The sequence below is a fragment of the Neovison vison genome, chromosome 1, assembly GCF_020171115.1.
Source record: "Neovison vison isolate M4711 chromosome 1, ASM_NN_V1, whole genome shotgun sequence".
Lineage (NCBI taxonomy): Eukaryota > Metazoa > Chordata > Mammalia > Carnivora > Mustelidae > Neogale > Neogale vison.
Genome location: NC_058091.1, coordinates 216,679,639 through 216,704,751, shown reverse-complemented (window position 1 = coordinate 216,704,751; position 25,113 = coordinate 216,679,639). Strand labels below are relative to the sequence as shown.

Sequence of the window (25,113 nt, the reverse complement as noted above, 5' to 3'; positions counted from 1 at the left end):
CGCAAATTCTACAGTGGATTCTCTTAACCACGACTTTTGAGCACGTCTGAGGATGTGGGCTCTGGAAGATGTCTGTTCGTGGGGCATTCATCTCTTTTGAAGCTGAATCTCTTAAGCATGATTGAAGTTTTTACATATGCATTTTCAAATCAGATGCAAATGAAATTTGATCCCAATATTAGGGGAGCAGAGTTAGAGATGGAGGGGAGGTGGAAAGGAGAAGACAAAAGTTGAAAGAGCAAACTGGGAATTTTCCTAAATTTGAAAAGCAAGTGCTAGTGTCTTTCCTAGATCTAAGTATCAAGTGTAAATGTGAAAATGAATATCCAGGCTTCAGGGTCACCTCCATGTGAGAGAGGAGAGTGGTCTCATCTCACATGTTGGGTAGACATGAAGAAAGTTTCCTGGTGGCACTTACTTAGCGAACTGTGAACTTTTCATGAGTGTAGTCTTCTCCCATGGTAGTTTCAATATACAAAATGCTGAGTTTTTGTTTTGCTATATTGATGCCCTTGAAATTTATTAGAATTAATAAATGTGCATTCTACAGTTTGCTCTAGCCAAGTCACCAGAGCCCTGAATGGTTATTTACATGCTAATTATTTTGTATTTAAATATAATTAGTACCTATTTTCAATGATAATCATTGTTCTCCTTTTAATAATTTCTAAAAGACTTTAATTAAATATTCATGTGAGTTTTGGAATTTTTAAAGTAAGTTTTCAATTGTAAAAACGTGAATTTTATTTCAAAAGGCTACAGCAAATTTGTTTTTGAATCTTATTCTAGGACAAGTGCTAATTTAAAATTTCTTTGCATTCTTTAACCTTAAAAAGTATGGGGGAACTGTTGATCTAACAAAGAACTACTAGTCAAATCCCTGTATTCACAGCATCTGTTACATGGACAGTTTTAAAAATTCTTAGGAAAGAAAAATGTGAATTGATTCCTGGGAGAGTAATAATTTTTCATAGCGAGTCAAAACACACATACATACCCAGTATGTGGCCATTTTCAATTTGTCCCTTTTGTGTTTCTTTGTGCTTTAAACAGGAACTTACAAAATTAAAAGCTTCCAAGGGCATTCACAGAGATTTTTTTTCCTTTCTTTTTGGTTTTGTGGAATCCTTCCAAATCTTGGCAATTATTTCCTGTGATGCTGCCAAACTTTTCATAGGCAGATACCGTAACTCCAAATGGTTTTTTAATCTGGTTGGTAATGTCCTCTGGGCTTTAGAGTATCTACGTTCCCTTAATCATTCCAGCCTCCTGTTAGCAATCTATTAAACAAATGAATTCCAGCTTAGGACTTTATGTATGACCTTCCTGCAATAATACGAAGAAATAACAGTAACGAGATAGCTTTACCACTTACGTATCTCCTCAATATGAAATTAACGGCTGTCCTTGGGCATTACATTATAAAAAGATTATTTACCAAAAGTTTCCAAGTGGTTGACTTTTATTTTTATGTTTTCATGTATGTAATATAGCTTAAGTAATTTTTGGTTTGGGACTCAAATAAAGGATACTATCAGGCTTATATAGAATCTTAAGTTCTCGTGAATTGTTGAGTGGAGAGACCTCAGAGAATGAGACGTAGACCAGGAATGCAGTCTTGTGAATTTATGTACTGAATTCTTACTCAAAAGGCTTGCTTAAATATTACCAACAACCAGCAACAAAACACATTTCCGGAAGAGGGGATGACTGTTGCTTTTGTGCCTTTTTTTTTCTTTTTTTGTTGGTTTATTAATTCTCAAGCCATCCTGCTAGAAAATGTGATAAGCCTCTTTGGAATGTCAAGGTTAGTCTGGGGAGCTAACTTAGAAAGGACAGGAATATTAAGAGGAAAGAAAGGGGTTGTGATTTTGGTGTTCACAGGTCATTAGAACCCCAAGCATAAGCACGTGGAGGCCGTGACTGTTTGCCCTTCTCCTGCTCTCACAGGCCGCCTTGACCATCCAGGACAGCCACATCCAGGTCCACAGGCTGCTTCTTCAGCAGCAGGAGAGCCTCTCTCCTGGTCCATCCTTCAGAGGGAGCCCCTTCCAGGACCAGGAGAAGTACCGCAACCTGGAGAGGCAGCGGGAAGAGCTAGCCAACATCCACAAGCTACAGTCCCAGTTCCAGCAGGACCAGCGGCGCTGGCACCGCCAGTGTGACCAGCAGCAGCGGGAGCAGGAGGCCAAGGCCAGCCGGCTGCAGGAGCGAGAGAGGGAGTGCCGGTCACAGGAGGAGCTGTTGCTCAGGACCCGCGGGGAGCTGGACCAGCAGCTCCAGGAGTACCAACAGAACCTGGAGCGGCTGAGGGAGGGCCAGCGCCTGGTGGAGAGGGAGAGGGAGAGGATGCGGGCCCAGCAGAGCCTGCTGTGTGGTTGGAAACATGGGCGGCAGAGTAGCCTTCCTGCGGCATTCTCTCCGGGAAGCACAGAGGTACGGATCTTCCCTGCTTGTGGCAGTGGTGTGTGAGGCAGCTTCTCAAGGAAGGGCGCCTGGGTGGCTCAGTGGGTTAAAGCCTCTGCCTTCAGCTCAGGTCATGATCCCAGGGTCCTGGGATCGAGCCCCACATCTGGCTCTCCGCTCAGCGGGGAGCCTGCTTCCTCCTCTCTCTCTGCCTGCCTCTCTGCCTACTTGTGATCTCTGTCTGTCAAATAAATAAAATCTTTAAAAAAAAAGGACGGGTTTAGTCCTGGTCACTCCAGGGACACTGATCTGATGCCTGTCTTTTTGCCCACTGTGATAAGAGCCCCTAAGAGTTAATGTGTAGTGAGCAGAAACTGGGAACCTGCCAAGACTGTGCATACATGTCTTGACTCACCACAGGGAAATTTGGAAGACCTACGTCCTGTTGGATGGGGGGCTCACTGTATACTCTGTGACGCCCTTACCTGAAGAAAGAAACACAGAAAGGGAGTCCTCCAAGAAGGCAAAGTTTGTCCTGGCACCCTGCTCGCTGGGAGCACGCTACCTTTCCTGGACTTAAAGGACCCCTTTGCATGATTTAGTCTTCAGGGTTTCGTATAGATAGGCCTTTTACCAGATCAGTTAGCTATTAATGTGCATCCATAGGTACTGAGTTTAGCAAGTACAGTACTTTTCTGTTAACTAATAATAGTTAATGTGAGTATACTGAGTATGAGTGGCTGGGTGGGATATTGAAAACTTTCTGAGGATTGTGTTCTATTGGTGCCCCTTCTCCTCATGTTTGACAGTTCCATTTGCCCCAGGAGTTTACTTCGCTGTGCTCTGAACACATGAATGCTTTTTACTGATAGTGCATAAAGTGGCAAAGCTTGATAAGAAAGGTCTGCATTGCATCTGATTTTCCTTTCAAGTTGGGTAAATTATGTTTATTGCAAACACCAGATGCATATATTGCAAATACCTCATGCATATATTTTCAACATTTTAGTCAGCAAAAATGAAAATGCTGCTCTCTGTTGAAGTGGAAACACTTCAGTAGAAGGTACCACTGCTGGGAGTTTTTTGTTTGTTGTTTGTTTTTGTTTTTGTTTTTTGTTTGCTTGCTTTTGCTTTGTTTTTAAAGATAGGCTAGACACACCAAATTGAAGTTTTGATGCTAGCTCATTAAAAGGGGATGGATATAAGGACTTATTAAAAATCTTGATTGCTAAAACGATTAGAAATAAATGCTTTATAAAACTTGCACAAATTGCTAGAGAAATTATTGTATTTTTTTCTGTATTTTCTTGCACAGGTAATGGAACTTAATCGATCCGAGAGTTTGTGTCATGAAAATTCATTCTTCGTTAATGAAGCCTTAGTACAAATGTCACTTAACCCTTACAACCAATCGACTCTCTCAGGTGTCCATCAGGATGCCACTCATCCCCAGAATATAGCTAATTCTGATTTGGTAAGGACTAGTGAAAATCAAGTAGACCTCCAGTTGGACGTTTCTCAGCCCTTGGATGTCAACCATGAACTATGGACAGCCGCTGGGTCCTGTCATCAGATACCCCCTCTCCACCCAAGCAGCAAGGATTCTTGTAAAAATGGTAATTAACACTTTAAATGTCATCTGTGTGGTTTCAACAAGAAGCTGTTTCTCTGAATGGTTGGCTCTTCTTCAGAGCAAGTCGAAGTGAGTCCTAGAAGGGGAATAAATTGGTTCTGATGAGCTGGAGTTTGTGGCATAAACTTCTCTTGGGTGAAGTCTGGGGCCATCTTCTAGAAAAGTTGGAACGTGGTTAGAGAGCTGTGAGGATGGCACCAAGATGTAGGGGCCAGACAGGGTTTTCAGATCTGTGGGTTACATGATGGTAACTACCAAGTTGGTTGACTTATAAGGGAGAGTCATTCCTTACTGTACACTCTACCACATTCCAGTAGGCATACTCACTGGCTCTCAGAAATAAAACATAGAGACAAGGCTTGTGGTCTTTTCTAAAGGAAAGGCAATTTCCTTTAATGTTAGTGAAATCTCTTCTGCTATTAAACACCCCCAGAATGAACCTGTTAACATCATTTGTCATTGTTAAAAAAAAAAGTGTTATATCTCATAATAACACAATTTGCTAATCCCATTAAAGCATTTGCCAAATATAAATGAAAGGCAGCTTGAGTTACCAATGCCACATGAATCTGAGTGATTTAAATCTATGTCTACTATAAATTGTTTTCTGTGGGATACGAAGTAGGGAATGAGAAGAACTTGAAACCTCTCTACCAAAAAACAGATGGCATGCAATAGAATAAACAAATGGCCGGCCACATGGATGTGAAATAAATCACTGACAGCAAAATCGTTCAGAAACGTAAAACAAGCGGTAGTATAGAGATCTTCAGAACTTGACACGGATTTGTTGCCATGCTTCGCATATATTCTTAGTTTGTCAGTGGGAGGAGTTTTCAGCAACAGAGAGTTTTGAAGGTACTCAGCAACTTCGAATCAGAGAGTAATAATTCTGACCCTGCCCGAGGGTTGATATATTACTAATCTAAAAGATGCGAATTCTTCATAGTGGATAATTCTTTGCATGACTTAGTCACTCCTGGAACATTCTTATTTCTTGTCAGCATCTGGGAGAGGATGAAATCACTCCTCAAAGCATCATTTCAAATATTTCTTAAATTAAAAAAAATAAAATGGTTTATCGGGATTTTTTTTTAAATAGGCAGAATTTAGAGGACATAACCCATTTATTATCTTGCAGCTTTAGTATCATGGAGACCACACTGCAGTAGACTTTTTCTAGGTAAATGTTACTTTGCTGTGCTGATTCATTAAGTTGCTATTCACGGTGTTTTTTATGTTTTTGTCAGGGCAGTTTTTGCATCCTGATTTGGTAGAATTCAAAAACTCAGTTTGAGTTAAACCACATTCAGCTTTTGTTTAAAAGAAGCATCTCTCCCTTTTTGTGTATCTCCCATCTTCTTCTGTTGACTTGGGCTTCAAAGTATAAAGCTTTTAAACATTTGGCAGCACCCTTGCAGGAGATAGAAAATGTACTAAGGAAATAAACCGTGATTATGTCCAAAACCAGTCTCGCCACATGTAAGGAATTAGAAATAGCCAAGGGAAATTCTGAGAAAATGTACTTAGGCTGCAGCTCTTGTGTGTCCAGCAGAGGCCAAGGACACCAAGGACATTGGCAGAAGAGAGGAAAATCAACTCTGGCCTGAGTCTCTCGGGAACATCCTGGTGTGTGTACTATGTAGGGATTAGATCAGAATGCAGTATGTGCTCTTCAGCACTGGAGTTTTGCAACTGGTCAGAAAACACTGTTGATGTTTGTTTACTCGAAACAGGCTAAGCAGTTTCTGGAGGAGAGAATAGAAGGAGATTAGGAGGTGATAGAGAAGTGGCATGAAAATTGGATACACGTTCTTAGGAGGGTGGCCAGGGCCAGATACGACTGTTCAAACTGTACTGGTGTGTTCACAGCTTTTAATGTTGACAGTAGCACAAAATAAGCTGCTGATGGTGGTCTTTGCTGGACTTCGCTGGGGCCCCCCATGTGTGCTGGTGGTGGGGGTGGGGGGAGGGTGCCTTCCTGGCAGAAGGTGGCCTGGGTGTGCAGGTGGAGAGAGTGATGGTCCAGGTGCTGGAGTCCAGGACGATGGAATGTCCGTGCTCACTGTCGCATTCTGCCGCTGCGTCTTGGGGCTAGCGGTCACTCAGCGGCCACTCCTAAGAACACATGGTTCACAGTATTCAGACTCAACAAATTTGCCTCTGATGTGCTTGGCTGGTGTTTTGGGGAAATGTGCCTTTAGCCTCCGTGAGTGAGTGCTGTGCTGAAGATTTTATCTGTAGGCCCCAAGGTCAGCTGTGTGAAGACAGCTCCTTGAAGGATGGTTTGTTCTTTTTCCCAATCTGGTCCTGTGGGCATGGGGTCAGTGGACACGTGACTCTCTAGAACAGTACACCTGATGGGAAAAATGGTGTGTAAATTAGATTTTATTTTTGGGGGGGGGGGTAAATTAGGTTCTTGAATGTGTTTAGATGTCACAGACGGTAGGTAGACTTTTCATTGGTTTGTTCAGTCCAACGTCCCCAGCCATTTTACTGTACTCTGATTGTAACTGGGTTTTCCTTTACCCTACCACCAATGTCACTGCCAACAATTACAGGACACTGAATTTCCAGCCCTGTACTGCAGCTCTCCGGGGAGAAATGCGTTCAATCCAACAGTCCATGGGGACAGCTCTGTTCTTCTCTGCATCTCAGTGGGAAACTGAGGTATGAAGAGGTTCAATGACTTGTCCAAGGTCCCACAGCTACTCAATGGTAGAGCCCCAGACAGAGCCCGGGAGGACCGGCACTGGAGCCCTTGCTCTTCGCCAGGACACTGTATGTGGCTGATTTCTAGAAAGCTGTTTTATTGTACTTTTTGTAGCAGTTGCAGTAGAAGTGGAATAAGTGTTGCTATGATGCCCAGCAGGGTGTTCACAGTTAAGGGCCAGTTGTTACTATTGTTGTTGTTGTTTTCTTGTGGTTTACTTCCCCTTCCTCCTTTTTTTGGGTATTGCCATTTGGAAGATATTTCTAAGTATTTGGAATTGTGGTGGCCATTGTTTGCATGGATTCTGAGCATCTTCAGATATCCTAAATATCATTTAGCTTCACTTTTCTCCCGTAAGGCCCATTTTCTTAAATAGGGTTTGTTTCTCTAATGTCACCTAATAATCACCCCATCTTACTTGTAAATATTATTTAAGGTAGCACTTTAAAAAATTCTGCTCTCCACTTTTAGAAGTTGTTTCATGAATACACATCTTGGGTATTTGAGCATTAAATCGAAGTTGGTGTTTGATTTTATTTTTAGTGGAAGAGGGTTTTTTTTTTTTTTTAAAGATTTTATTTATTTATTTGACAGAGAGAAATCACAAGTAGACAGAGAGGCAGGCAGAGAGAGAGAGAGGGAAGCAGGCTCCCTGCTGAGCAGAGAGCCCGATGCGGGACTCGATCCCAGGACTCTGAGATCATGACCTGAGCCGAAGGCAGCGGCTTAACCCACTGAGCCACCCAGGCGCCCCAAGTGGAAGAGGGGTTTGTTTCAAGATCTTAATCTACACTCCTCTCAGGGACACAGACTACAAAAAGACTATTAGACCACAGAAAATTTAAATTTCTTTAAACAATATAGTCCTTGTAGGACAATTTCTATGTGACTGGACCCATGAAATGCTCAGTTTTATTACTCTTCTTAAAGGCAAAACAAATATTTTTGTGACTTTTCCCCCACCTCTTAGCTTTGGAATTCTAGAACTAATTATACAGTGCATCCATTAGTCTACATGTGACCTATTCCTTAAACACCGGACAAAACATTTTATGGCATGGAAATTACTCTGAAATCTTGGTCTCTCTTTTCAGTTATATTTTTATCTGTACCTCAGTATTTGAAGATTGCCTAAAAAGTTCCTCTTCAGTGTAGTTAAAGCATTATGATTTTGCCATGCATATGATAAAATTTAAATCGAGCCAAATTTTTTGTGTTAGTCATGTAGCTATTGGCAGAAGAATAATTTTATCAAATTTGGATTCCAAAAGACTGTTGAGTGTTTCTCTTTAGTACATATTAGGATTTGGTGCCCATCAAAATATTGTCAAAATTCAAAGCATTGTATTCAGAATATTTCATCTTGGGAATTTTTTTTTTTTTTAATGCAGACAGCTGTATTAAACTTTCACTGACATGTTTTTTATATATGGAAAGAAATAGAAAATTTCCAAAAAAAAAAAGAAAAAGCTACACTATAGTTAGTATTTAAGTAACAATTTTAAAGAAGTGACTATGATAATTTCTAATGTTTTTAGAATATTCCGTAATTCAGAAATGGGCACCTTATTTGTATAATCTGTGTGGAAAGAAACTTTGCCAAGGACCTTCAGGCAATTTCTCACAAAAGTCCAACTGGCACTGGATACCATAAACTCCAAGGACAAAGGTGTATTTGAAAGGGGGAATGTGTTAGTTTCCTAGGGCTTTCCTCCACAGACTAGGAGGCTCAAACAACAGAAATTTATTTCCTCATAGTTCTAGAAGCTGAAAGTCTGAGATCAAGGTGTGGGCAGTGTTGGTTTTGCTGATGCTTCTCTCCTTGGTTTGTAGATGATTGTCTTCTCCCTGTGTCTTTGCATTGGCTCCCCTTACCCCCCTCCTGTCCCAACATCCTCCTCTTATAAGGACAGCATTCACATTGGTGCCGGGTCTCTAATTACCTCAATTAATTACCTCTTTAAAGGCTCTATCTCCAAATACATTTTGAGGTAATGGGGGGTAGAAATTGATTATATGAATTTGGCAGGGGAAGAAATTTGGCCCTTAACACAGGATAAAATGATTATTTTTTTCATTGCAGTATTTTAAAAAAATGTTTCTAATGTACCAAAGTTGAACTGTAGTAGACTGTTGTAGACTGGCAACTACATTGTGAGTCCTTTTTACTTGTTTAGGCACGTGAATTGAACTTGTAAAATTGTGATAAATGATCTACCTCTGCTTATTGATATGTTATCAATCGCATATGTCAACACGTAGAGAGTGGGTTGGACGATATTGAGTCCATAGTTTCATTAGACCATATTTCCAAATGTAGGCCCTAACTAAAGAGCTCTGCGAACTTTGAGTTCTCTCTGAATGGAGGGATATTAGATGGCTTTATTTTGAGTTGCTTAAGTGAACTAAAAAGTGAATGGTTGAACACATTCGTTATGACCTCAGCTTTTTGTCCAGATGCATCTATTGGGAAGTTACTGGGCAACTCTTCTTCCTATGGAATTTTGACTATCACTTTGAGAACATTTTTAAGGAAATCATGATATTACATGCTCTTGGTAATCCACGTCACGGCAAGACCATAAAGAATTGGGCTCAGAGGCTTAATTTTAATCTTTCTCACTGACAAATGTAGATGATTGACTTTTGCCTTTTGCAGATTTTGTACTAGGAAAGGGAAACATGGCATTTGCTTGTAGGGCCTGGTGAGCCCCCGGTGCTGACTGCCAGCTTCCTGATTGCATAGTTCTCTGGGGGCAGGTTGACTGTGGGAGCCAGCTGGGCCAGGGCCAGCCCGCCTTAGCGCACAGAGCCCAGTACACAGCAGGAGAGGAAAACCAGCGGGTGGGTGGATACAGAGGCAGCCAGCCAGCCATGTGGCTGCCTGTTCATTCCCACCCTGGTTTCCAATTTGGTTTCAACAAGCTGCTGAAGTGAGAGTCCATTTGGTATGAATGATTCCAGAGGTTGGCCTGGGCTTGGGTCATCCTTAGCTTAAAACAAGGTTGGAGGGGGGATGGGAAAAAAAAATATATGTGTATATGTATTCATTCATGTAAATACATGTGTAAATATGTGGTCTATGGACTACACATTTGGCCTTTCCTATATGGTGTGGCTTTATTCTTTTTTTTTTCTTAAGATTTTATTTATTTATTAGAGAGATGCAGAGTGAGAGCTAGAGAGCACAAGTGGGGGAGAAGGGGAAGCAGGCTTCCCACAGAGCAGGGATCCTGATGTGGGGCTCGATGCCAGGATCCTGGGATCATGACCTGAGCTGAAGGCAGTTGCTTAATGGACTGAGCCATCCAGGCGCCCCTTGTGTGGCTTTATTCTTGAAGTGATTATGGGTTGGGTTTGGAAGGGAAGTTCACAACCGTTTATGAACCAAACGTGCTTGAAGGACAAGGCATGCTCCTATCAGTTGCATTGACTCATGAGACAATGATTCAAAACTAGGAAAGGAAGCATCTTCCCTTCCACAGATCAGAATCTGGGACCCTTTCTCACCCCTATGTCCATCCTGCAATGGAGGTTACATTTTGTAGAGCTTGCTTAAATTGTGAAGTGGTTAGCTGAGGACAGTTAATTTATGTCTGCCTAAGAAGAATATGTCTGTCTGGCCCAGTGAGTGGCAAATTTTTTCTTAAAGGACCGCACAGTGAGTGTTTTCATCTTTCCAGGCTATCAGGTGTTGGTCGCATATGGTCAGCTCTGCTGTTGTTCCTCAAAAGCAGCCATAGGCAATGTGTAAAGAACGAGATGGGCTGTTATAGTAAAAGTTTATTTGTAAAAGTGTGCTTTTGTTGTTGTTGTTCTTTTGTTTTTGTTTTTTGCTGTTTGGGCTTTTTTATTCACTTGAAATGAGAAAGTTATATTCCTCCTGGTTAGGAAATTTTATCCCAATTGCCTTTGGGTTGAATTAATAATGAAATAGTATATGGTACTTCATGCCATTTAAAAACACATTTGAATTCATCATCTCATTTATTCTACATGGCAATCTTGTGAAATGACGGTGATTGTCACTGGGTTTTTCAAATAAGACAACTTTTCTCGTTTTGTTGAGTCTCTGCGAAAAGATGAATTTAGAAAAATAGAGTTGAATGGGTGGACTTTTTAAGGCCCGTGGCTTAAAACTTGGAGGGACCCTCCCCCAGCCCTGACTCCAGATTCAAATTCCTATGATTGTGTCATGGAGGGCTACAGTCTAACCGGGAGGCTGAAGAGACATAAGGTGTCATGGGTAGGATTGGTGCTGGAACCGTGGTTACTGTGGCTGGCTACGCCTCAGGGTTTCTGGAAAAATGCAATAAAAGTATGAACTCCTCTCTTCAGAGATTCTCATTTGGTAGGACATGACTGGGGCCTGTAAATCTGTGTATCTAACATTCTCCTTAGGTGATTCCAAAGCAGCCAGCCTGCCCTCTATCCCTGCAATGCCAACCTGGAGGGCTGGGCTTGATGTTCAAGAACCTCACTTCAAACACTAACCCAGGCTCCTAAGGCTGCATGATTCCTAAGTCTTAATTCTCCATCCATACTATCTGGAAGGAAGTGTTAACAGTGCTAAAGGGGGAGGGGGGAATGCCTGCCATGTCCAGGGATCCGGGGAATATCTGCTTCCTTCCTACCTTCTGGAAGTAATTAATTCTGATTGTGATTCAGGGGTGGCATATGGATAAAGATGTGTCTCCTATATGTCAGTACAGCTGATAGGATTTAGAGTTAGGAAAAAAACTAAATTGGGGATTTTTTTTTCTTAACTCAAAATGGAAATCTATTCTAATAGAAAGCCCAACTACCTTTCTGTATTGGTCTGAGAGGGGGTGTTGGTTGTGTTACCACAGCTGTTCTGAGAGGCAATCTCAACAGCACAGCATTTAGCTTCCCTTTGTTCCTCTCCATAGAGAGACAGTTTACATCAGTCATCAGTGTTTCCAGAACCAAATGTAAGAAGTATTCTGGCAACAAGACCGAACATCTCAGTTTGGCATATAGAGCTCCCATACCTATAGAACTTCCAACCCTTACTGCTTACATTATGTAAATGGTTCCATTATGTCAGTGTATCCCCAGAAAATCTTGTAGTTGTACTTGAGTTCCCTGAGTAGGTTTTTCAACTAGAAAGAAAATTGAGAATGGCCAGTGGTATTTTGGTTTGAATCATTCCTGACTCTAAGATTTAAAAATTGTGCTCTGGTTTATGACCTCGGTCTTTTGAGTTTGGTTACTCTGAATCAATTTGTTCTTATTAGTCCTGGATAGACTGATAAAAATCAAAGTTCAGAATTGCCAGGACGTACCTCTTATTAGCACTTCCCATAATTTGAATTAATTACCTGTGTAATAATGTATGTAATGTCTGCCTGCCCCAGTACAGAAAAGGCTTCACAGGGGTGGGGAAGCTACATGTGTCTCCTTTGTTCATTGCTCTCACAGAAGCACCAAGCACACTGTTTGGCATAAAATGAACATTGGATAAATATTTATGACATAAGTGAAGGAGTCAGTGTCCCTACTCTTTAGCAGAAATGACAGCACTGTAAGCTTGAGCTACACAGCTTGCCTGGACTAAGGCATGGGAAGAGGTTGAAAAAAGACAGAGTTACGTGGCATGTGATGGTGGTTAACACAGGTAGGCTAGAGGGGACTGGCTCACCGGATCCACTGAGTTTCAAAACCTGTAAGATGGGCGTATGTTAAATGGCATTCTTAAAATGTCAGAGTAACTGTCAGTTTGTTTGCCTTTAATCCCTAACTGGATTCTAGGCAGTCAACTTTAATAGTTATCAACTTTTCTTCCTATGTAATTAATATTGAAATAAATTTGTTTGCTGATGTATCGTGCTGTTTAACACATTGCTATAGGTACTCTTGGTCCAGCTCTAGAGAGCATCTCTTTGTGTGATTAATTTTTCCAGAATGTTATATGTAGCCCCATGTAACCATGCATAGCAAATGAAAACTTAAAATGTGTTCTTCATAAAATGCTTTAATTTATTCTAAACAAGTAGAAATGAACCTATCCTTGTCATTTTAGGAAGATAGCTTATAAGCAGCTTAACATTTAACTGTTTTATTAATAACAGTCAATTTATTTGTTCACTGGAGTATTTCTTTTTTAACCATATAGTAGCTCAAACACCAGTGAATTAAACATGGACAGTCAGCTCCATCTCAGTGCAATGGTTTCTTTAACCCTTTTTCTTTTGCTAAATCCTATTTAAGTCTAGTGTATTTCCCTCAGGCAAAACAAACACTATTTGTTTAGTTAAATATACACCTAGAATGTGAACCAATTTCCCTAGCAGGACTTTCTAACTTGTTGGACTTAAAATACTGCCTGAATGGTCACGTATTGATGCTAGCAATCTTCAAATTAAGTTTGGTGGCACCTTAAGAAGTATTTCCCTCTGCTTTACTCTACACTAACTGGAAGGCACCTACATATTCTCAGCTGGTCAGTTCCCAGACACAGCTGGCTGAGGGGAAGAAGTCCTGTTCTGTTGCTTTGCACAGATTTGAGCCAGATGATAATAATAATAATAATAATAATAATAATAATAATAAACCACTGGGCCCAAGTTTTCATCTACAGAGCTGTTAATTTGCCGTGATAAATCGCTGTTGAGTGTCCTCGGTTAAGGGGCCAGGGTCTTCATTCTCTCTCTGGATGACATATTAATTCAATTTAATTTGAAACATCAATGCATAGTTTGAAGATTTACCTAAGGAAAAATGTAATCTTGCAAAGTTTCCAGTTATGCAGGATAGGACTCTGGGCCTTTCACAGAACAATTTCACAGTAAGGCTGTGCAAAATTTAATTATTTTCACGATGACTCTTTTCCATAGCTCTCTTTGTGCAAATTTCATTACACTACAGCTTTTTCTTCCTCAAACATAACATGCTGGATGTTTGGATTAAATAGAGAATATTTGCATCATCAGCCAAAAATATAGGACACTCTGCTTCTCTGGTGAAGTGAGGCCATTTTGTAAGGAATGGTGCTGTGCTGTAAGGCTTTGGAAGTAATGTTTATAAGCAAAACATTGGCCGAGTTTTATTTATTTAATGACCTGCTTCCTACCAGTGATCTTGGCACCCTCTGCAGCGATTTGCAATCAATTAATCATACAGAATGTTGTAACACTGCAATAAGGGCATTGCACTCTGAGCTTCTCATAAATCCACCAGCAACAGAAAACAGAAATTGCATGCTTGAAGGCCTCTTCGTGAAAAACCCCAAATGGGGAGGTGATTTTAATGTTCTGTTTTCTAACATGTCTTTGGAATCCTCAGTACCGTCTTGGAGCTTGTGAGTTCTCTAGTTCCCATTTCTCAAAAATGGTTTGGCCCTTCACTGGGCTGTCAGTATGAGAGTCTTTGCCTCATTCAGTTTAGACACTAGTCATTTAAATGAGGGAATTCTTGATTTTTCTGAATTCCTGAAGGAGGCTGTGGATTAATTTTTTTATCCTGAATTCAAGGCAATAATGCTCAACTGCAGCAGGCCATATTTTTGAAGGAAAATCATTCCTTTGTAGGAATGATTCAGAAAGGAAGCTTGTTTCCATCCTGGGAATACACTGACATTTGCTAGAGGCAGATGGCAGAAGATGGGATGGTGTGATATTACAAGTCAGAGACTTCACATACTTGACTCTGCCAGAAGCTTCTGGAATCTGTATGTTAAGATCTTAAGCTTATATTCTTGTCATTTCAGATGTGTCCTTGCAGTTAACTGTTTAGCTCTGCTGGGTTTTTTTTTTCTTATTTTAGTATAGTAAATATGGAACTATTAAACATTCTTGAAATTATATAAGCCTAAACTCTTGGATGTATGTATATTATGTTGTCTTTACTTGCTTCCATATGGTTATGTTTTGAGGATGTTCTTATAACAAGAATATGGAAGCTTAATGTATATCCCAGCTGATTAAAAGTGAACCCTCTCTTAAGAAACTGAAGTTTTCAGAGCTGTATTACTTCCCATGAGTAGGTTAAACTTCTGACTCCTGACAAATTTATTCCTCCCAAAGCTGTACTATTTTTGATTATTTGTTAAATTATCCAGATTGGCATGATAGATTATACACAAGTAGAGCTCATCCTATATTTTTAGATCCTTGACGCTTCTGTTCAGCATGAGCTCTGAAATACGCTCACAGGGTCTTACATATGCAAACTCCTCTTCATTGGCACATAGATCAGATGGAGAAAATGTAAGAAACATTTTAGCCAAAATGTGATGGTCTGTTAGTCGGCATGTAGTAATGAGGCCACATTTTGCATTCAGGCTCCAGTGTGAAAAAGTGCAGTTGTGCACTGATGTCTCTCTGGGGACTGCAGACTAGAATCACATCCCCCTGGAAGGGAGAATGTGGCAGTACAGAAGGGGCTTGGGGGAGTGGCTGTTAGCTTTCTTCTAGGGTATTCCACTGAACTATCTTCACACATTAAAAAAAATATATATTTTTTTAGTTATTTAACACTGATCAAGTAGCCTGAGGGTAAAGCATTGTGAAAGGTCAGATACTAAATTCATCTTCTATGAGCTTTGTCTGCTCTGAGATGCCTTAATGAAGTTGGGGGACAAAGCCCAAATTTGAACTGGGTGAGTCTGAGAACAAAGGAAGTATTGGGGGAAATCTCATTAAAATTACCCCACTCCAAGAAGTTGTCATTTGACCTGGTGAGAGTCTGGAAGGATTTTTTTTGCAAATGGAGCTGCTAGTAAATTAAAATATTTGATAATTGTCAGATAAGAGATACAGTTATAGTGATATGTAGGTGTTGCAGATACATTTGTCAAATTCAATCTCTTACCTACTAGTTAAGATAGATTCACACCTACCCACCCACCCACAGAGGGACACAATTAAATCTTATTTTTATAAATCAAGGTAAAATACTTGTTTTCTTAAACTTAAAGGTTTTAAAGGTAAAATGCTTGTTTTCTTAAACTTAAAGAACTTCTACAACTTTATTAATACTTCTAGTGATGGCTGTTGGTGAGGATTTTTAGTTTTTTTAGAGACAATTATTTTCAGGGTTGGTGTATGTGTATGGTTTTTTGTTTATTTGTTTGTTTTTAGATACAGAGTCCATCAGCCAGCTTTGAGAATCTATGGTTCAGGAAAATTCCAGAAAATGTGTTTCATGAAGGGCTTGATTCAATGACTGAATCAAACCTGACGCAGAAAAGCTACTAGGGTTGAAACCTGCTTGGCAATACCATTTTTGTCCAGAATGGCCAATGCCAGATACGTTCCTAGGATAAAAGTAGGTGACAGGGTATTCTCCTGATACTCAAAAGTGAGAAAACAAAGAATCCACCTTCTCTCATCTCCAAAACCAAGTTTCAGCCAACATAGACTAAAATATATTTTCCAGTGTAATGAACTTGACATGACTTCATCAGCACTTCATTGTTAAGTGAGGAATTTGAATGTATGACTACATGAACGGATGAAGGCACAGAGGATGGGTTAATATTGTACAGTGGAGATGGAGATGGCTGGCTGGCATGGTGCTTAAGATAGAACGGTTAGAAATTATGCCTCATTTCATATTCCAGCTCTCTCATTTATTACCTATGAAATTTTAAGCACGTATTTCAGATGACTTGGACATTTGCTTCCTTGCATATAAAATCGGACTTCTGATAGTATCCACTTTGGAGGTGGTAAGATGATTACATAAGACAAAGACTAAAATAGTTGGAACTTTGGAGATACTCCATAGACAGAATCATCACTTGTTACTAGACCTGGTGTTAAGAAAACTATAAATCATGAGGAAGTGCATTTGAAGACTTGAGCCGCTGGACCGCTTCTGGGCGCTGGCTCCAGTGGCCCAAAAGTCTTGCACTTCATTTGGGTTATGCCTAAGAAGGCCCATCTCAGAACATGTTCCACAACTATACCGGCTGCCACTAGGTGTTCCATGATGGACAGGTCTCATAACAACAATATTGGGAAATTCTGGGTTTGCAGTTACCCAGCTTTTTCACAGCTTGAGTTGTGCTCATGTGTATCTGAAAGTGACCCTTCCCAAATTTTTGTATTTAACCACAGTATCCTCCTCCTGTCCAGCCCGGCGTCTTGTGGGGCTACTGTTCCTTTAAATACAGTGGAGCAAACACGTGATGTAAGTGGATGTTGAAATACATTCATTGCCTGTGGCACACCCTTCAAACACATTTTTTTCTCCCTTCTGAATGGTTGAAATCCACATGACAGATCCCAACACGATTAACCAGCTGGGTTGTCTTTTGAAAACCAAATCCAATGTGAATTTAAGATAGGGCTTGTTTAGCCCCCAGGTCAGTGTTTGGACCTGTGGATAAGGCAGTCTTCTTAGAGATGTTCTGGGTTCACTTCCTTGCGTCTTTTCAAAGGTGCCATGTGCTGAGGGGGTTCCTCCCTGATGAAGCACAGGAGGTTTTGTGTTTGGTTCTGGAGGCCAGGTCTGGGCCCTTCTCACCTTGTGGTCCAGCTGTTGGAAGTTTTCCCTGTGACACCCTGGCACCCACCCCCACCCCTTTAGTACATCTACTTCCTTTGTTAGGAATATCTTCTTTCCTTCCCTTTCCTTCCATCCTGGTTAACTCCTTTTTTGTTGGTGGTGTTCATATGTTTATTATCCACTTACACTTTTTTCCCCTCTTTTTTTGTTATTAACATATAATGTATTATTTGCCCCAGGGGTACAGGTCTGTGACTCATCGGTCTTACACAATTCACAACACTCACCATAGCACATACCCTCCCCAATGTCCATAACCCAGCCATGCTATCCTTGCCCCTTGCTCCCCCAGCAACCCTCAGTTTGTTTCCTGAGATTGAGTCTCTTGTGATTTGTTTCCCTCTCTGGTTTCATCTTGTTTCAATTTTTCCCTCCCTTCCCCTATGATCTTCTGCCTTGGTTTCTCAAATTCCACATATCAGGGAGATCATATGATAGTTGTCTTTCTCTGATTGACTTATTTCGCTCAGCATAATACCCTCTAGTTCCAACCACGTCATTGTAAATGGCATCCTGGTTAACTCTGACTCATCTTTCAAGCCTGAGCTCCAGGGTCACTTACTTCTAGATGCCTTTCCAGATGCCCTTTGTCTGGGTTAGGGATCTCTCTTGTGTAATCCTATGTGTCCAATACACCCTTTTGTTCCTTTCTACAATGTTTAGACTCTAGGATGTTTTATATAGTTTTGTTTGAGTTATAATTCATAATACGGTGAAATGGTCACATGTTAACTCCCTTCAGTCTACTTGGTGAAAAGAATATCAAAGCACAGAATATTTCCAGAAAGCTTCCTTCTACTCCTTTCCAATCAACCCCTACCCTCCAGAAGCAATTACTCCTCTACTTTCCACCTCATAGGTTAATTTGCTTATTCTAGAATGGAATGGAATCAGACACTATGAACCTTACTTGTGTTTGGCTTTTTTCACTCACAGGTTTTTGAGACACATCCATGGGATTGCTTGAATCTGTAGTTGGTCCCCCTTTACTACCAACTCATCTTGCATTGATGAATTTACCACAGTTCCCTAGTCTTCTGTTGATGGACGCCTGGCTTATTTCTCATTTTTGGCTACTGTGAATAAAGCTGCTGTGAACATTCCTCTACAAAGTTTCTTTTTGGGAATTATGTTCTCATTCCAGTTGTATAAATACCTAGGAGTAGAATTGTTTCTAGAATAGATACCTGTTTAACTTCTAAGAAAGTGTAAGTTTTCATGGCGTTTATACATACTATAGGCTTCCTGGGTGCTGAGTCAAGGTCTTGGTCAACTTGGTTTCCCTCATGGCCAGCCCATTGCAGAGAACCCACTAAGAACTGAGTACTTGCTGAGTGAAGAACAAATGGATAAGAAGCTCAAACCAGTTTTCATTCTTTTTTTTTTTTTAAGATTTTATTTATTTATTTAAGAGAGAGAGCACAAGCAGTTCGGAGGGGTAGAGGTAGAGGGAAAAAGAGAAGCAGACTCCCTGCTGAGTAGGAAGCCCAGTGCAGGGTTCAATCCCAGGAGCTTGAGATCATGACATGAGCCGAAGGCAGACGCTGAACTGACTGAGCCACTCAGGTGCCCCTCAAACCAGTTTTCATTCCAACACCCTCTATACTAATTGACAAACAATGAATGTCCATCAGAGGAATGGAAACTTGATTGACTTAAATGTGGTTTTAGTCCAGGTAGGCACACCCAGGGGAATACAGTGTCATTGCAGCGGCCCAGTATGTGCAGGTAAAGCCAAGTGTGGAGACTGATGGGCAACCATACAAAGGTCCGGATCACTGTAGCTGCCATGCTCACTCCTCAAGTAAGAACTGCTGACACTTCCAGGCAAGGCCCTCTGTAGGCTACTCTTTCAAGCTCCTCCCCCTGCCTGGATTCACAGGCATAGACTCAGAGTTCAGCCAAACTTGACAACTGTCCTTTTTGATAGCATTTTCTCCCCTTTGCAAGTGTTGCAAATTCCACCTGGAATACCTCCATGCGAGGCCATTGCTCTCTGTTGACATCCTGGTCAGACTTCAGGGTTCGGTGAAGCCGTTGTGTCCTCTCCAAAGTTGTCCTGGCCACCAAGCCTGGAAGCTCACTCTCTGGTGGGTCAGGGAAGTGGTGTTCAGCTGTGGGCTGTATTCATCAGCCACCGAGCAGGATGTCTTGCCTTTATTATAGTTCTTTGTGTCTGTATCTTCCAACTATGTGCTAACAGGCTTTGTCAGGATGGTGTGCTTAGTGGCCCTGGTTGTCTGGAAGGAATGAGGGCTGCTGGTCACTAAGGGAGTAGCTGAGGTTACTCTTCATGATCCTTGCTCTTGATGGCTGATTCCACTAACGAGAACTTGTATGGTAATGCTTTGGCTCCTTCTTTCAAAGACTTGTTTAAAAAAGAGAGAGTTCTATCCAGAGGAGGAGGATATAATGCACACTTAGGGAAATTAGCTTTCTTTAGGCTCCAGCAAGCACAAATATTAACAGGTAGAGTAGCTTCATATGACATTAGTATTCCTAAGACAATTAAAAACTAATTTTCTTTGGAGGAAGATGGCTCCAATGAATAGAGCAGTTAATCCTCTGACACATATGTTTTCTTTTGATTGCTGTTTTGGTAAAATCCTTATTTTGTCTCTGTTCTGCAAACTGCCTTCTTTTCTCACTGTACAATTTCTAAAAATATTTAAGTTTAATTTCTAGTAATGTAATATAGTTATCTTTACCCTGGTAACAAACAAATGTGAAAAGAATGCCAAGGGTGTGAAAATCTGTATTGAACAAAACATTTTTTTCTATATATTATTTTTCTCTCTATGTATTTCTCTATATTTTCTATATATACTTTCTATATTTTTTCTATATATATTCAATATGTTTTAAAATTATCTTTTTTGAATGGCATGAACTCAAAGTTGCAGTTGGAAAATATATTGTGGAGGTTGGTTTGTTGGCAAAAGTTATTTTAAACAAATAGAATTACAAAAATAATGTTTCTCATTTCTAAAAGGAAAAAATTTTATGTTTTTATGAAACCTGTAAATACCAATTTCTCAGAACAGAAAAGGCATGTAAGTTGTTTGACATTGCATAATTCTGTAGTTATTAAAAAAAAACACCTCATTTTTAGACCTTTAAAGAATTAGATACCAGTGTTTTTGAAGTCCAGTAATAATATTAAGAAGTAGTTAAAACTAGTTAGCTTGGATGTATTTAATTGCTTGTCTTCTTCTGTTTTAACAAGAAACACTGGATCTTGTATGCTCAAGAATTTTAACAGATGCTTTCCCTCAACGGAGTCAGGAAGAAGTAAATGCAGCATTAAAATTCCTAAGTCTAGTTCCTGCATTATTCACCTGGCAGAAAAATGAATTCACTTCTCTCAGCAAAATGAGAGGCATAACTCTTTCAGTGTGGGTAGGGTCATGAAGCAGACAGTTTCCAGAAAGTCAGTCTAATTGGCATGGGGTACGTAGGAATCCATGGTCTTTATATCTTTTAGAGGACTTCAGAGCCGTGAAAATAGTGCTGTGTCCCTGAGCTGGAGACCTACATGTCATTTAGTTCAGTGCACTCTTAAACAGTTGTTCCTATTTCTTAATAGGGACTCTGGAGTTTGCATATCTTAATTTTGATTTAAACATTGAGCTTGACATTTTTTGTCTGTTTGAATGTATTGTGGACAATTTCAAACATGTACATAATTAAACAGGAGTATGACAACCACACAGTGACTGTTACCCGACTTGAAAAACTTAAGAACATATGGCCAGTCGTGTTTCATCCAGCAGCTGAACTCCCAGCACACCCAGTATTATTTGGAAGCAGTATCTAAAAATCATGGGTCAACATTTATTGATCCATAATATTTCAGTATATATCCGTAAAAGATAAGGCTCCCTTTTTTTTTTAAAAGATATTTTATGTATTTATTTGACAGAAATCACAAGTAGATGGAGAGGCAGGCAGAGAGAGAGAGGGAAACAGGCTCTCTGCTGAGCAGAGAGCCCGACGCGGGACTCCATCCCAGGACCCCGAGACCATGACCCGAGCCGAAGGCAGCGGCTTAACCCACTGAGCCACCCAGGCGCCCCATAAGGCTCCCTTTTAAAACTATTATCACACCAAGGGAAAAAAGAACAAGACTTCCATAGTATCAACATATGGTCACTATTTAAATTCCTAATTGTTTTCTGTGTGTGTGTGTGTGTGTGTGTGTACTTTTCCGAGTTTCTTTTTTTGACTCAGAATCCAAATAAAAACTACATATTATAATTGGTTGCTGTGTATTTTAATGTATTTTTTATTAAAAGTTTTAATTATTAAAAAATTGAGAAAAAATGCATTTAGCCAATGTTGACCTGTTGCCATCTTTGCTTCAGATATCTTCGCCTTTTTTTTAGAATGTTAGATACAATGTTGCTTCTTAGTTTTCCTTTTTTTCCTATTTAGAGCTAACCAATATCCTATAATTGGTGCATATTCTTGATTTAGTATGTTCTTACGCTATTACTACATACATGTGTGCATAAATAACTTCTATTTTTTGTTTTTATTTTTCTATATAAATACATAATGTGTATGCCTTTTTGCAACCTTTTTTTTTTTTTCACTAAATGTGCATATTCATATATGTAGCTCAGGTAGTTAATTTTAACTGCTGTATGCTATTCCCTTACAGGAATAAACACCAGTGTGTTCATTACCCTACTAATGAACAGTTAGGATGTTTCAATTTTTTCCTCTTGCAAATGACTCTCAGTAAACATCCTTTTATCCATTCTCTTTGTCAAATGAATGAGAGTTTATTTACATGATAACACCTAAAAGTGGTCAGGATATCTTTGGTTTTGCTGGGTATCACTGTTTTCTCTCTAAAATTATATAATTCTCAGCAATATATGTGAGTTTCAGGTTTCCAGAACTTCCCCAACACTCATATTGTTAGGCTTTTAAATTTTGCCAATATCATGGGTATGAAATGGTAACTCAATTTTTTCAATTTGTACTTCCCTAATTACTAGTGAGATTTACTATCTTTTTCTTTTTTAAGATTTTATTTATTTATTTGACAGAGAGAGAGAGATCACAAGTAGGCAGAGAGCCAGGCAGAGCGAGAGAGGGGAAGCAGGCTCCCTGCTGGTAGAGAGCCTCATGGGGGGCTCGATCCCAGGACCCTGTGATTGTGACCTGAGCCTAAGGTAGAGGTTTAACCCACTGAGCCACGCAGCCGCCCCTTACTATCTTTTTGTATTTATTTGCTTTTTCGGTTTCCTCTTCGGTGAATTGACTATAAAGGTGTTTTTCCTCACAGCAGATTTTGGAATTTCAAGTGTTTAGTCTTATTTATGCACATAAGGCACATTTATTCTTTTCAAATGGGTTCAGTATGTTTTGTACGTTGAGAAACAGTTTTCTGAGAAATCGTATTTATAGTTATATATGGGTACATTAAGATTGGAAGAGGACATTTGTGAGAGCTGAGCTCTTTCAAGATGGAGAAAAATCAACCTAGTGTAGAAGCTACTTAAAATAATGTTGGTTTTGACTATTCTGTTCTATCTTTTTGAGTCTTTAACCATCTGGCTTTTTCATCTGCTTATTTTTTCCTTCCTTCCACTATGTCTTCCTCCAAATTTCTGATACCTCTCCGTAACTGACCAATATTAGTTTATACATACATACTCAACACATCCAGTATCTATAAGCTTTATTTCAAATTTCCTTGAAATTTTCCTTCTAGGATCCTCTGTCTTCCTGTTGCAATATGTCCTTGTTGGTCCAGGACTGCTATGCAGGTGTTACCTGGAGCATCGTTCATATCCCTCCTGTGATGGATCTATGTTCTCAGTCACATTTTTTATCTTTTATGACCTATTCCTTTTTTTTTTTCCAATTTATTTATTTTCAGAAAAACAGTATTCATTATTTTTTCACCACACCCAGTGCTCCATGCAAGCCATGCCCTCTATAATACCCACCACCTGGTACCCCAACCTCCCACCCCCCCCGCCACTTCAAAACCCTCAGATTGTTTTTCAGAGTCCATAGTCTCTCATGGTTCATCTCCCCTTCCAATTTACCCAAAAGCACATACCCTCCCCAATGTCCATAACCCTACCCCCCTTCTCCCAACCCCCCTCCCCCCAGCAACCCACAGTTTGTTTCGTGAGATTAAGAGTCACTTATGGTTTGTCTCCCTCCCTATCCCATCTTGTTTCATGGATTCTTCTCCTACCCACTTAGGCCCCCATGTTGCATCACCACTCCCTCATCTCAGGGAGATCATATGATAGTTGTCTTTCTCCGCTTGACTTATTTCGCTAAGCATGATACGCTCTAGTTCCATCCATGTTGTCGCAAATGGCAAGATTTCGTTTCTTTTGATGGCTGCATAGTATTCCATTGTGTATATATACCACATCTTCTTGATCCATTCATCTGTTGATGGACATCTAGGTTCTTTCCATAGTTTGGCTATTGTGGACATTGCTGCTATAAACATTCGGGTGCACGTGCCCCTTTGGATCACTACGTTTGTATCTTTAGGGTAAATTCCCAGTAGTGCAATTGCTGGGTCATAGGGCAGTTCTATTTTCAACATTTTGAGGAACCTCCATGCTGTTTTCCAGAGTGGTTGCACCAGCTTGCATTCCCACCAACAGTGTAGGAGGGTTCCCCTTTCTCCGCATCCTCGCCAGCATCTGTCATTTCCTGACTTGATTTTAGCCATTCTGACTGGTGTGAGGTGATATCTCATTGTGGTTTTGATTTGTATTTCCCTGATGCCGAGTGATATGGAGCACTTTTTCATGTGTCTGTTTGACCTATTCCTTTAATTGCTGGAGCTGATCTCCAAACTTTCTAAGAGAAGTTGTCCTGAAAGCACATTTTCCCTAATTAACTAGTTTGAAAGGTCTTTTTCATTCCATTTTTTTGTTGTTGTTGTTACTTTTGTACTTGGGTTTTGTAAGATATCTAAGCTTAGAATTCTAGGTGGAAAATTATTCTCTTTCAGAGTTTTGAAGGATTCTTCTACTTCTCTGGGTTGTTGTGATTGAGAAGTCTTATTTCTAATCTTTTGTGACCTGTTCTTAATTTTGGAAATCTTTAGAATTCTCTTTTTATCCCTTCTTGGATGAATTGTATTATATGTCTTAGTATGGTCTTTTGTTAAAGCCATTTTTACTGGTTTTTCATTAGGATCTTGCAATCTAGAGATATTTCCTTCAGTTCTGGAAAACTTTCCTTAAAATCTGCTTCTGTTCATTATTATCTTACTAGAACTATTTCTGGTTATAAGTGGGACCTCTTGGGTCCTCTGATTTTTTGCTTTTTCTATTTCCATTTTTTCATGTTTTTGTTTTACTTTCTGGGAGATTTTCAAAATTTTTGAATCATATATTAACTAATTCCTTTGACAATATATAAATATATAGTGCATTTTATATATATATAATACTTTGATATTAATATACTAGATGCATTTGCTTTCTATCTCTTTTTTAAAATTTTTTTAAAGATTTTATTTACTTATTTGACAGACAGAGATCACAGGTAGGCAGAGAGGCAGGCAGAGAGAGAAGAGGAAGCAGACTCTCTGCTGAGCAGAAAGCCAATGCAGGGCTCTATCCCAGAACCCTGGGATCATGACCTGAGCCAAAGGCAGAGGCTTTAACCCACTGAGCTGCCCAGGCACCCCTGCTTTCTATTTCTTAAATGTACTTCTTTTTAGTTTTAGGTAAACTCAAAGGCTAAAGAATAGAAATCTAAATTCCAAGAGAAACTGGTCAATTTGTTGCCATCCACAAATACATCCAGGGTATAAAAGATCTATTCTGAATTA

General features: G+C 39.9%; 1 protein-coding gene across 3 annotated transcripts in view; it reads left to right on the top strand.

Moving 5' to 3' along the window:
- ARHGEF28 (Rho guanine nucleotide exchange factor 28) overlaps positions 1-25,113 on the top strand; it is a 319,328-nt gene that overhangs the window by 285,173 nt on the left and 9,042 nt on the right. For 2 of the 3 annotated variants that reach the window (XM_044267188.1, XM_044267197.1), the window contains 2 exons: positions 1,951-2,436; positions 3,722-4,022. In XM_044267188.1, the coding sequence (XP_044123123.1) occupies positions 1,951-2,436; positions 3,722-4,022 (787 nt within the window). Of the gene's footprint in view, positions 1-1,950; positions 2,437-3,721; positions 4,023-15,054; positions 15,142-25,113 lie in introns of all 3 variants that reach the window. The other variant, XM_044267215.1, reaches the window with a different exon arrangement.